This window comes from Aythya ferina, assembly GCF_964211825.1.
Source record: "Aythya ferina genome assembly, chromosome: 6".
In the NCBI taxonomy this organism is placed as follows: domain Eukaryota; kingdom Metazoa; phylum Chordata; class Aves; order Anseriformes; family Anatidae; genus Aythya; species Aythya ferina.
In genome coordinates, this window is record NC_140303.1 from 10,944,387 (window position 1) to 10,958,423 (window position 14,037).

The following is a 14,037-nucleotide window of genomic DNA, read 5'->3' on the forward strand; positions in this document are numbered from 1 at the left end:
CCACTTGGAAGGTAGGGAACATTCGGCTTCAATCATTGCAATCAGCTCTTATTTTTTTGTTCTTTTCCATTCTATCTCTGAGCTTTCTCTCTGCTGTTTGTAAACTGCATCCCAAGCTGTCTCACACGCTGTTACAGCTCTTTAGGAAGCAGCCTATCACCTCAGTCCTGCTCAGGCACATGAAAGAGATGATTGAGAGGAGAGAGGGGCAGTGGCAAGTCTCATAAAAGCAGCATCCTACTTGCGCTGCTTTGACAAGACATGAAATAGTCCCGTTCTCCCTGACCACCTTATTAATAATCCAAATCCATCCACAGTACAAAGCCTCGCAGCTAACATTTCAGCTGTCTGTTTGGCAAGGTGCATGCGGGGAGGACATGGGAGAATCTTATGAAGAAGAGCACTGAAGCCTATGCGGAACTGTTTCCTACCTGGAAGAGGTCAGAGAAGGTTTCTGCAGGCCGGGCTGTGGAGAGGGAATAGAAATGGTGCTTTTGAACATCCTGCATCAAAGCTCTCTTGAACGTACCCCTGTTGCCTCTGGTACACACAGCTATGAAACAGAAAACTTCTGCGACAGCTACCAGCAGTTACAAACTGGAGCTGTGTTACTACTGGGGAAACCGTTCTAAGTCCGTAAATACCTATCTGAATTTTTAAGCAAGCCCGGTTGGTACTTCTCGTGGTGCTTTTCAGCAAGCACTCTGCACTTCCAGCAGGAGCACTGACATCTTACTGGGAGCAAATCCTGTTTTATTAGGAAAGAATATTATGAAAGCGGCTTAGTGCTCTCAGGTATTTCATTTTCTCCCTGGTTCTGGGATCTGGGGTGTAAGTGGGAATACCATCTTTCCTTAACACAAAAGAACTGTTTATAGCTCTAACAACTGTAATAAATACACAAATAAATAAAAATGCAAAGTCTAGAGACATGAGCATCAGAAAGAACACACAGTGCCAAGATATCACAATTTCTGAATGGTTTGGGGTAGTGAAACTGGGCTTGTGGTTGTCCCTCTGCCCTTTGCACATGAGAAACCAGATTCTAGAAGTTACTCTCCCATGATCAGGGGAGAGAAGCACACCAAGCAGCTGTCTATCCAGTTAATGCTCCACTTTTGACATCCAAGTATTGCAATGAGCTGCTCTCAAACAAGTTACAGATTCAGTATTACTTGCAGAAATAAAGACAACCAGCAGTTTGGCATCCTTGGAGAAAACTCTTATTTTCTAATGGGCTGTTCAGAGCGACCCCAGAGAGACAAAATTAACCTAATTAGGTATTTGTTATGTATCATTTACCAGCTTGTGCAACTGTCAGTTCAGAATGCAAGTCCACACCTGACCTTTTAATAGACTTTTTTTTTTTTTAATAGCCGCTTTCTGTCAGGCTATGTTGTAAAGCAGCTTAGCTTTATCCCTGTGAGTGATCAGAATATCCCTCCTCCCCTCTAGGTCTGAGGATCCTACTCAGTTAAAGCTCAGGTGCCCGAAGACGGTGCATTTCCCCAGCACTTATCACACCTCTTGTCAAGTCCTGTTCCTGTGACGAAGAGCAGGAGTGTCTGTTGTGTCTTCCAGGGCCTCTCTGAACATCTCTATTGCAGATGAGGCCTACCAGAAAAAAAAAAAAAAAGAGAAAAAAAATGTTAAGCATAAAAGCGGTGGCCTTCTGTTGCAAGGTGATGACAGCAGGTGGCACCTCTGGCAGGTCAGCACGTTGGGATGTCCCATCTGTTATCCAGGCAAGTTTGCTCTACGTCAGAGCCCCCGGATCGATGTGAAAAGGAGACATTCCCCAGGTCAGTGCCCTGGCTCTCGAGTACAGACGCAAGCAAGCGCAGCTGTTAAAATGTCACTGCCTGTCCCGCCCCTGCACGAGGGTCACCACCTCTAGCACAGAACAGCAAAAGCAACCGTGCCTCTGTGCCAGTGCCACAGCATAGCCACAGCACCTGTCTCCCCGGCAGCCCATAAACACCAGCAAACCTGCAAATTAGGAGCTGGGAGCACTGGGATGCGTTCCGTGCTGCAGGGCCCCCCCAGCGCAATCTGCTGGGACTTGTGTGGCAGAGCCCCCAGGTGCAGTCAGCTCAAGCTGCAGCCAAAAGCCCCCAGATCATTAAAGCTGATCCTAACAGGCAGCTGAGCGAAAGGGGCTTATGGACGGACAGTGGGAACCAGCTGCCTGTGAAACGGTGCCACCACCCGCACACTGACTCCTCGGTGCAGCAAAGCGTGAAGCTATAACCCAACTCGTTTGCAGCTGCCCAGCAGGCCAGAAAATACCTGTTCTCAGATCCTGTGCTTCAAGAAGTTCTTTTGTTGTGGCCTGGATGTGGGGCCCAAAGCATCTCCCCGCCACCGTGGGCTTCAGCATCCCCTTTCTGGGGTCTTTCCTCTCCTGGAGCAGCAGCCTTTACCCTGGCTGCTTTGCCACGTGAGGGAAACCCTTTCACCTAACTCCTGGGTGCTGCTAACTCACAGACACACTGCAGTGAGCGGAGGTGAGACCTTCTGATCTGTCCAGGGACAAGCGCATCTGGGTGCCTGCTCCTACTAGGTGCAGCGGGGATGCAGATATGGCATTCAATTCCCATGTCCATGAGAAACCAGGAGCTCTGTAAGAAGGAAAGATGAAGAAAATGCAGAGATTTTTCCTCCTCCCATTTTCAGAAGCGGTGCCTCTGAGTTGTGGCTGAGGGAAACTTGTTTTCAGCTCCCGGAGAATTAAAGATTGAACATGAAGACCAAGAAGATGAAGACAGACAGCTGGCTCAGCTATGCCAGGCGTCGACAAGCATGGCTCTAAGCTGCAGGTACTTGGAATCACAGTCCAAAAGAGTGACTCTCAATTTCCAGGCAGCTTCAGACCAATCCCAGGCTGCCTGCCCGCTGTCAATGCAGGACCCCAGGGTGCTCTAATGACAGCGTGGCAGGTCAGCTAGGGAGACGCAGTCAAAGTGTTCCCAGTGAATGGCAACTCGCTCTACCAGAGGCACACTGGAGACCAGCACACGCAGGGCAGAGGAGGTTTTAATATGGCAGGTCCTTTTCTTTGGGGTATGGTTTCTTCTCACTTGAATCAATGATCATTTGTTACATTAATTCAGAAACAGGAATCAGCTACATTGCATTTATGCTCTTTAATTGTCCAGCCGGAGAAATCGATGCTTCTATTGAATTCGCTGGTTGCCACAGCAAGTTTTCTGCGATTTCTGAGGCTCCCCCTAAATCAATAGGAGTCTGTCATTGCCTCTAAGTGGAGCAGAGCCAGTCCCTGAGTCTCCCTGGCTGGATGAAAACACAAACCTTCCTGCAGCACCCTCTGCATCGTGTAGATATGAGTCTGTCTGGCCATTTGTTGAAAAATTTCCTCTGACCACCTCCTCCCCTGCCCCACCAACTGCCCTTGCCTCATAACTCCATCAATTCTCACGTCTCACGCTTAGGATCTGCCATTTTCCTGCTTCCTCATCAGCTTATTCAGTGCCATAGGTAAGACCTTCTGCCACTGTCTCCATATCTGCTCAAATGCAGGTGTCTATCTTCCTAGATTCAGGTGTCTACGCCAGGAACATCTTGCCCTACACAGGCCTGTGCACATCTAAACGCGTCTCCAGGACTCCCTTCCCTGTGCTGTCAGCAATAAGTCATCTTTAATCAAAGTGCTGGTCCAAATATTTTGTATTTTTTTTTCACAAAGGTAATTTCGTTGTTGCTGTTTTCCAGCCTCCCCATAAAACTGGCCATTTTTTATCAGCACAGCTGGCTGGGAAGCATGACTCATACATAAATTACCACTTTTACTGCATTCCTTCCCTTTGTCAGCCCTTTGGCTGTCAGCTACGTGGGACAGAACCATTATTCTTCAGTGTTTAGCAAACACTCTACCCATAATGGGTGATACTGTAAATAAATGAGAATAAGACCTGAAATCAAACAAAAGCTGACTGCCATGACTTCTGTGAAACCCTCCAAGTTTTGCAGGTCTTTAATCAGCCACGCTGCATGGCGTTAGGTGGCACTTACAACAGCTCTGCCTCCTTTTGGTCGCATCGGGCAGGATCACAAGGGGTCGGCAAGGGAAATTGGGTCTTTCTTTCCCTCCTTTACCCATGGCTCGTTGAGTTGATTCAGGATGATCTGTGCCTCACAGGCTGAGGAGCATCTCATAGGTGTCAGATGATGGGCAGCCCAGCATCGACTGCCTAACCAGAAGTTCTTCCTGGAATACGGGGGGAAGTGATCGAAACGAACGCTGAGGAATGCAGGTTACAGGAGGTGTCAGCGTGGACGATTGATGGGGGGAATTTCAAAAGACAAGCTGGCCCATTGTCAGGGAGTACAGAAGTCCATAAAAACCCTGCACAAACAAAATTTGATCGCGTTATAGAGAAGAGAACAAGAGGGCAAGAGAAGGGCGGCAACAATGAGGAAATGCTAATTTGAGCACAACCGAAAATCAGGGGAAAACAGAAAAGCAAGCTCAGAGGGCTGCAGTATTTCAGCTACAGGGTGGAAGTTTAAAAAAAAAAAAAAAAGGCAAGACGAAAATAAAACTGGTGCATTGCATGACACAGCTCAAACTGGGCCATTAAACCAGTCTGGATAATATTACATGATATTATTTGTAGAAATATCAGTGTTTTCACAGGGCCAACAATGAGAGGCTTGTGGATGCAGACGCGTTTGAAATGGATATTGTTTGTGCAGCACTGCCCACATCAAGTGCTTGAAACTTTCAAGTTAGACTTGGAAACTGCAAAACTGGCTCGAAAACTGATGGGTTTATAAAAGCACCCCGTATATTCTGAATGTTTGCCTTCTAGTTTTCATCCTTCAGGCAACTTTCAGTTGCAACTGTCAATCTTCTTCAGTAAAAATAAACTAAAGCTTCATTTTCTGGGTAAAAAAAAAACAGAGAACAACACCAAGAGTCTCATCGTATCCTCAGAAAAACAACCAAACCAGTAATTATTGCAATATCTGCAGCAAAATCATCCAATCGACGAAAGCCAGCTGCAAAATAAATAACAATGAGGCTTTGGGCAGAGGAGACCATAAATACTGACGGCAGTGAAAAGGTGAAATCCAAAGATGGGCAAGGACTGGAGGGAACTAATCTTGTAATGGCTGGTTCAGATGAGCATAGACAGCTGTGTGCTTTTGTTAAAAACAGTGGAAATTTTGCTATGGATGAAACTGGAAATGCTAAATCTATTCTCTTACAGTCCCACTTTAGTTCTGTTGTGCTAGGGTACAACCTGCTCCAGTTGTCACACTGGAGATCTGTAACAGAGCTGGAGCTTAGACTTCAAAGGCTGGATTTCCTGCAGCCCTGTCCTGGAACCTCACTTCTTTGGGAATATGAGGAACCCCATGAAATTCACCAGTCAGGGTCTTCCTTATGGCCAAGATGCTTAGAAGAGATTCTTCTAAGCCTGAAGTGTCTCTGAAGAAAAGATCTGTCGACTTTCTGGAGGGGATGATGCTGATAATCCAATGAAATTAGGAACAGTGGATCAGTAAAGGGGGACTTTGACAGAGGAATGTCAGAACTGAACAAAAAGGCAGAAAGTGAACACTTAACTAGCCTTTTCCCAAACTCTAACAGTAGACCCAGGTCTTTAAAAGGATCCAGGAGTAAAAACCATTTCACGTGATTCGGTCAACCACGTGCAATCTTAACATCTAGTCTCAGTGCACTCCTTTGCTGTGCTTTATGGCAGCAATGGGATTTGATGCTGCCCAACACCAACACTCGAGCCCCTTGCAGGAGTTAATACCTAAATGAAGAATTTGCCATGTTCTATTTAAAGGATGTTTATCGTGATTAAACAGCCTCTGGCCTGCAGAAATTGTTTTTCCCCAGTGTGTTTCTCATAACGCTGGTGTGTGCTCGTGGCCACAAAATGAGTTAAATGGACATGACCAGGCCCGGGGAAGTTTTTCTTCAAGTTCTGACAGGGTTTGTATTTATGCAAAAAAAAAAAAAGTAAATTAAAAAAAAATAAATCCTAGTCTCCAGCTCTCTAGAAATAGCTAAATGTTGCATATTGTCAGCAAAGCTTTATGCTGTGGGGATTCCATCCCCAGCATGCTTGCTTCTTTGCCACTACATTAAATTAGTCAATAAAACACAACAGAATAAACCGAAGTGTTACCCCGTCCTTATTAGTCACCCAAGTCTTATAAGACAACGGGATGAGGCTATAATTACGTGATTAATGATATTATCATTAATTAAAAACCAGAGCTGGAGAAAACATTAGTTAGGTAAATTGAAGAACATGGCTTGAAAGTCTGTAGCTGTGTTTTGCAGGAAGCCCCATTACATTACTCTAACTGTTCCCTCTGGCCCTGCTGCCTTGGCCCGAGTCCCAGCCTATTTTCACCACTGAACTCATCCGGGGCCAAAATGTTCATTCCCATGCATCTGGTAATTTAGCCCAGGAAAGGAGCCCTGCCTGGTTGGCATCATTTGCCTGTCTGCTCCTACGGTGCGGCGCTGGATCTCGCGGGAGTCCAGCTCCCAGCCGACAACGCAGAAAGCCAGTGGTGCCCTCCCCATTGCCCAGAGCCAAGCGCCTGGGGGCCGCGGTGATGGCTGAGCCCAGCTCTGCCAAATGACTGCTGCTGCTCTCTGAACGTGACTGAGGGCTGACATGGACGCTTCCTCGGAGCTGATCCACATCAAAATACAGCTCCGTGATCATGGCTGCTTCCCGAGAGCCTGGCTGTCCGCTCTTGCTCCTGCCTGCCTCTGGAATTTCGAGTGCCTGCACCCACAAAATTAGATCTGTAACAGCCCGGGGGTAGACAAAGGGTTAAAATCCCTGTGGAGATCAGGTTCTGGAAGAGCACAGATTAATCCACATTGAAAAACACAGCCTAAATAACCTTTAAAAGATATGCTTCCCCTGCTGACTCTTCTCACAATCAAAGCATGACTCAGTCAAAGCCCCAGTGGCTCCAGAACAGCCACGGAGCAGAGATGAGTGATGGGCACAGTCACAGCTCCAAAACCCCAAACTGTACGGAAATGGCCAAAAAACAGCGTGGAGGAGAGGTGGACCACTGCAAAGCCTGTGCTAACCCTGCTCTCACCCCGGAGGGGTCAGACCCAGCTTTCTTCCGAGCTGCTGAGCTGCAGGAATCAACAGGCAAGGCATGACACAGCTTGTCCACTGGCAGGAACCCCGAATACCACGGCTCCACAGCTCCGGGGTAATTAGTACCTGCCTTGGCTCTGCCTAATGAGGGGTTGGCACTTGTGATTCCCATCCTGAAAGCTCCCTGCCTCTTGCCAATGGATTTGCCACATCAACACGGGCAGAGTCTGTGCCTACAATTTGTCCTGCCCACAATTAGTCCTGCCCAGCGCTTTTCCTCAGCAGGTTTCAGCCCCACTGCGAGTGCCGATGTTGTTGTTGTCCCCACTGTGCGTGCGGTGAAACACAAACACCCAGCACTCAATGTGCAGGGGATTATCGTGCAGGAAGAAGAACCTGAGTTTCCCAGGCTGTACAAAGCTTGCTCAGAAGCTTTCCTGGAGACCCTGGTTAAAGGAATAGTAGTTGCATGACTAAATCCTTTTTTCCTCAGAAATATTCTCTGGAAAATGCTATTGTTTATTCTCGGATTTGGAAATGTTCATTTTAAGAACTCCTGGATCATTTTTTAAAGCTTGCTTTTAAAGAAAAACTGGAAAAAAATTGGTTTGATTTAGGTGAAAAAGAAAAAAAGGGTTGGTTCAATGATGTTTTCCATGGAAAGAAATTTCCTTTTTCAGTCATTCCTAGCTATAACACTTCAGAGAGATGATTCTGAAAAGCCAGAATTTGTCCTGTTGTGATTGGAGACTCAGAGTAAGGAAGGTCAGAAGAGAAAGAAGGAGCCAAAGCTGATTATGAATGCAGGGCATACAGGATAGCAGCATTTCAGAAAGCACAAGAAATTCCTGGGGAATCCGAAGCCACTGAGTTTTGAGCGCACACGCACACACACAAAACCACATTCATTTTCATTTTTTCTCTCAAATTCTTCATTAAGATGTTATCCGTGTTTCTAAGGCCAAAATACATTGACCTGGTCCGGTTTCTTGGGATGAAAAAAAAGGTGATTTATGAAAAAAAATTGTTTCATTCTTTCTCCTTCTTCCTGTTTTTTGTTAAAACTAGACCATGTGTGAAATCAGCCCAATCTGAAAACGGACGATTTGCTGCAGCTAAGAACATCTATTAGAATAAAAACATCTGCCAGTTAGAGACTGCTCCAAGGTTTCGTTGGCTGGGGCACTGCCTGCTGCGTGATGCCGGGCGTGCCACACGCCCAGCTCCGTGCCCTTTTCCATCCTCCTCCTCGTGTTTTCTATCAGATCATGGGGTCTCGTGGCAGGACGCCCTTTATTCCATATCCTGGCTCCCTGGGGTCCGGATCACAGTCAGCTCCGGTGCGATACAAATACACGGCCACCTACGGCTGGCTTTCCAGGAGAGCCTCCTCGTGCTGTCGTTGGCAAGCTGCCATTTTTTCGGGCATGCTGCAAAATCGCAGCGCTGTCTGAGCTGGCTGTCAGGTCTCCCGTGACCCCGTTATTAATCTGACAAGGTTTCCTGAGTCCCCCGGCGAGCTGTAAATGAACACACGGTCACAGCATTGGCCTTTCCCTGTAAGCCTGGATATCAGGCAGAGGTGAGCAGGAAGTTCTGATGGGACAAGCGGTGCTGCTTGCTGAGCAGTGCCTAAACCCTTCAAAGCCATCACGGGCTCGTCTTCTGCTCAGCTTTTTCCTCACTGCCTTCAGAGTGTCTCTCTGCCCTAGACAAGCATCTCAGGGACTCTTTCAACCAAAGATGGACTGCGATATAAAATGCAGCCCTTCCTTCTTAATCTGCTGCAGGCTCTCACGCCAAGTTTTGCTGATTTCCAGATCAATGGACACTTTACAGTCAGCCTTGTGTGCTGAGAAGAACTCCTCCACGATGATCTGCTTTGCTCCATGCTGCAAATCCCCCACGCTCCACAGCAGACAGCAGAAGTATGTCACCTGTCCCTTCAGGCTCTGGCCAGGAGACACCAGAGCACCCCACCCAGGGAGCATTTCACCACCTCTCAGAGCCTGGCAGAGCAAATTCCAAGTATCTGGGGAACCACAGGGAGCTAGCATGCAAATTGAATACCAAGCCAAGGCTCATGTCACCTTCATCTTTATGCATTAGACTGTGGGACATGAAAGGAATCACTTTCCAGCCAGCTGGTTAAGGGAACATGAAGCAAACGAGGGTAGCAGACAAGGGAGACCTGGGTCCAAGCACTGTTTGAGAAAGAAAAATCTTGTGTGATGCTGGAAAACTATGTTAGGGCAGTTTGGAAATGCACAAAGGACAACAGGAGGCCGCTAATAGGACCCTGAGATGGACTTCTAGACGTCAAAGTGCATGGGGCTCCACAGATTTCCACTTCCCCTGTCATCCAGAGCAATAAGCCAAAGGAGATAAAACTGAAATTAAAGGCTTAACAACAGAGCTCCTCCCTGCCCTCACTGTGTGGGCTGGGGTCTCCCACAAGGTCTCTTGCAGCACTTCACTCAGCCCAAACCCCGCTGCACTTGGGCAGCCACAGTGAGTGCTCATCGCTGCTGGCTTTGCAGCACGCTTCTCCCTCTCTTAGGGCAAAATCTGTAGCCAAACGGTGGGGAAACTGGCCACGTCCTCTGATTTAGGCACTAAGGTGCCATTTCTTAACTAGGCATCTCCGATGTGGGCATCACTGCGATCCCAGAAGAGAATCATCCCCATTTTAACTGTCCTAGCGCGCCCTAGTGGGAGCGTGCTCCTTGCACAGCCCTCCTCACCCAAGAAGTTATCCAGGGCAGGCGCTCAGAGCTGGGGGCGCGGGGAGGCGGCTATAAAACCTGCTCCCTGGGGAAGGGGCAGTGATTTCGATGCCTGAATTAGAGAAAAGGTAAATCAGCCTGGTATTATTTGAGAATAATGTTGTCTTTTTTTTTTATGGGGGGAAAAAAAAAAGCCAACAAAACAACTCATGACCTTTCTGTGAGGCACTGCTTTGTTCGATCGCGTACACATCACAGGCTGCTTCCCCACTCACCGACAGAGCCGTACGCGCTGGGCTTCATTCTCACTGCATGGGAGTTTCAGACAATAGAGCAGGCACCGATTTGCCAACAGGAGAAACTATTTCTTACCTTTTTATTATTATTATTCTTTCTATGCTTGGGTAGGAACAAACTTTGTGAGGAAAGGAATGGGAACATTCAGAAAATAAATTGTTGTTCGGTTTATGCACCTTTGGGTCTCATTCATAATCCAGGGCATTATGAGAATAACTCAGGCTGAAATCTGCAATATTTATTCTGTTACAAGGAAACTGTTTCTTTTGGAGGAAAAACAGAAAGCTTTGGGAAAACCCGACCATTTATGTTGGTTCTTGAGCTGGGGACATAACCTTCAAAACCCAGGTCGAGCTGTACACTCAGAGCTCGTTGGTGTCTCCGAAGCTGAGCTGCCTGTGGGCCAACGAGCATCTCTGCAGAGACTGATGATGGATTTACAGCCAGCCAACAGTATGCCAGCCCCGGGTAGGTGGTTTAAACGGGACCTTCAAGGAACACAGTCAAACAAAAGCTGTTCCAAGCTGATAAGGGTTGAGAAAGAATATTCGAACTCAGAGCTTTGAGTCTCCCCAGTTACTGGGGAGTGCCCCTGGCTTGCCCTTCATCAGCACAGCTGCTGAAGTCAGCCCGGAGATTTGGTAACCGGTGGCAAGTGGTCTGGGCAGCGGGAACAAGGTTCAACACTGCAATCCCTAGAAACCCTTCTTCTCCTGGAGTACACCAAAAAAAACTTCCCCCTGTAGTTCTCTCAGCCCCCTAAAGCAAAAAGGCAGATAAATCAGCACAGCCTGTATTATATTCCCCTCCCATCTCTACCGTTGGGTTATATCTGAGACAGGGCATTTGAAGCCTGCTTGAGCAAATGCTTTCATGAGTACTCGACTCAGGTCCTGAGGTCCTGAGTCTGGCAAAAATGGTCCTGCAGGAAGGCACCAGATACCAGACCGAGGCAGATGGTGGCAGTGCCCCTTGTGACCGTGACACCTTCCTCACTTTTACCTCCCCACTTCCCATTCCAGTAGCTGCCAGTAAATAAACCAGGAGTGTGGGTACAGATGTATGCATCTGTCTTACACCATGGATAAAAGAGGCAAGGGGTTGTACGAATGTAAATAGGGCACAGGGAGGGATGTGGATGAAAGTAGGGCCTGGTTAAGGAAAATAAACCTGATGTGATGAAAAATAACAAAGCTGGAGACTCTTTTTCTGCAGGCAGAGATGCCCACAGTGACATGTTTGCTCCAAAGCAGCCTCTTGGCAATGAGACGTGCGGTAGTACAGCTCTGCACCAGACCACTGCCGTAGCACTCACCACGCATGTCACTTCGTTTCTTGACCAGGGTTGCAGGGACTCGCACTTCAGCTTCCTATATTTGGACTCAAGTCTTCTTTTGCCCACTCCAGGCCCAGCCCACCCTTCTGCTAGCCCCCAGGCAGCTGCAGAGACAGCTGAGGAAACCTAGGCCGGCCTCCTACCCTAGCAGATCAATACACAGCCCAATTAACCTGTTTTCTCTACGCTCCTCTCAGTGTGCTACGTGGAAAATAACAGAGATCAGGCTTACAATACGGACTCGCAGCCAGGCTAGAAAGCATCGCTGCTACTCCCTGCAGTCTCAAGAGAAGGGAATCCAGGGTATTGTCCTGACAACAGCAGAACTAGGAATGCCATGCCTTTTGTGTGTCTCTATACAACTTCACCCTCTTTTTACACCTCTTTATTAACACTGCAGAGTACATTGCTAATTAAGCCTGATTTTTCTCTCCTGGATGCAAGCCCTGATAGAATTTAGTAACAACCTTAATCCAGTACTTGTAATTCTAGTATTTACCTCTTTCCATGATTTCCAGTATGATGTTACTGCTTTCTTGGCTCAAGATGAACTTCTACAATGGTTTAAAATGCCAGAAAAACTTCAGTGAGACGTCACTCCTATTGAATAAATGATGGGGCATGAGCAGAGCACAAGATATTTGAATATCCCCTAAACATCACAAAAAATAGCTAATTAGTTAAGCTCTATAAAGCAAAGCTAACCCTTTTGGGAGGCAGACTACTTGTTTTCTCTGCACGGCCATCCTAAAAGCAAGACATACCTGGCACAGCCAAATCCATACACAAGAGCACAGAGGGCACTGGCTAAACCCAAACCGCCCTCCTGCCACGCAAGCCCCTGTGCAAACAGAAGCCTCATCTCAAGCCAAGGAATAACAAACTGCTGGACAAGCAAAAAAAGAAAAAAAAAGCCACTATTTACTCAGGTAATGTCCCTCTATTTGTCTGAAAGTCCTGGCTCTATGCTCTTGTGTGCAGGCTGGCACTGCCTGCCGCCCACAAGCAGCATCCCAAAACACCCTGCTTTGCAAGCAGCATGCACACTGCTCCTTAACATCTCAGGTGCTGCACCAGAATATGCAATTGCTCTCCAGCACTGGATAAATATGCAGAGCTCCGTCGAATCGTTCATTTTCACGTACATTAATCATCCCCAAAGCCCACCTCGGCTGTACCGATCCGTACTCTTTGTACAACTTCTATTCTCTCCAAGGTATGTATTTTCATAATGATGGTGCTCATGTACCACTTAGCAGTATATTTTCATTTGGCCCCAGCCACACTTCTAAACAGTAATTTATTACTGCTTGTCACTAGCTGCTACTAAGAGTAATACATATACCAAGTTTATTTAGTGTTTAGTATGTCTTGCTTGACTCTTTCTTACATAGACAACACCGCCCAAACCCAGAGATTCACAAATCAAAACAGCCCGGTTTCTGGGCCTTCCGGAGACACTTGTTTTGCACTTCCCAGCTTTCTGCCTGTAAGATCTAGGAACTTATTTGTTGAACCACTTATTTGTACTTTTCTAATGCAAGCAGAGAGCCTAGAGCAGCCTGCCTGCTTCAAAAGCTGCAAGTGTACCGTGAACACCTATCTGAGAGATAAAACCACAAAAAAAGCACTTGGGATGTCTTGGGGGCCTGTCCCAAATGCACATACCTGAATCCCTGTGCACTAGAGGTGACACAAATCAGAGACATACATGCTACATAAAACCAAAGAGCTTTCAGCTTGCTGAACCCAATGACTCCAAATTATTTGCTGTTTTGCCAGGCAATGCTGCTTGTTGGGATTAGCAGCACTGAGCGAGCACTGCTGCAGTGACAGGACAGGCCTGGAGGCCTCCTGTGAACACTAGCAGGGTGATGGCTAGGAGCTGGGCTGGGAATTAACCTCAAGAGCTCTCTACCTGCCTCAAACAGCATGGGGTGCTGCCATCCCAACTGCTGTACCTTTTTTGGGGGTGTTCTGGCAGTGGTGTTGGGCACAAACTAGGCTGAAAACAAACAAAACTCCTTTGCATAGAGCTCTGGGAAATCTGGAGGCCTGTAGGGGACAAAAGCCCTTCCTTACTGAGAAAAATAAATAAAGGGAAGAAAAACATCATTCTACTATTTGCAAACTTAAATTTTTTACCTTAGACTTGGCAAACAAGTGTTATGCCCTTGCTCCCTGCTCTTTGGTAGACTCTCAGAGTTGATTTTCCACAGCTGAAATTGCACTTTCTGAGGGGAAAACAAAAAGTAATCACCTTTATTGCTCTATCAGTGGCTGTACTGGGGTAGGCTGGGCTCCCTGTTAGTGAAGGACCCCCTGACAAACCCTCACGTCCCACACAGATCCCACATTTGTCCCACACGGGTCCCACACAGGTACCACATGGATCCTATATGGGTCCCACACAGACACCCAGGTGCCACCCAGATCCCATGCAGGTCCCACACAGGTCTCACAGGGGCTCTATGGTGCCTCCTGGATCCCGCACAGACCCCACACAGGTCCCACACCTTGCCCTGCTGGCCGCCCCGAGCAGCAGCGCCCCGTCCCCTCACCG

The 14,037-nt window shown here is 47.5% G+C and overlaps 1 protein-coding gene across 2 annotated transcripts in view; it reads right to left on the reverse strand.

Annotated features, from left to right (window-relative positions):
* The window catches only part of ABCA12 (ATP binding cassette subfamily A member 12), a 107,948-nt gene that overhangs the window by 93,277 nt on the left and 634 nt on the right, over window positions 1-14,037 (reverse strand). The window contains exons 2-5 of one of the 2 annotated variants that reach the window (XM_084523315.1): window positions 13,620-13,708; window positions 11,974-12,074; window positions 1,525-1,614; window positions 432-466 (exon numbers count right to left, since the gene is read on the reverse strand). In XM_084523315.1, coding sequence (XP_084379441.1) covers window positions 432-466; window positions 1,525-1,614; window positions 11,974-11,983 — 135 coding nt within the window. In that variant the 5' untranslated portion in view covers window positions 11,984-12,074; window positions 13,620-13,708. Of the gene's footprint in view, window positions 1-431; window positions 467-1,524; window positions 1,615-11,973; window positions 12,075-13,619; window positions 13,709-13,990; window positions 14,032-14,037 lie in introns of those variants that run through there. The other variant, XM_084523316.1, reaches the window with a different exon arrangement.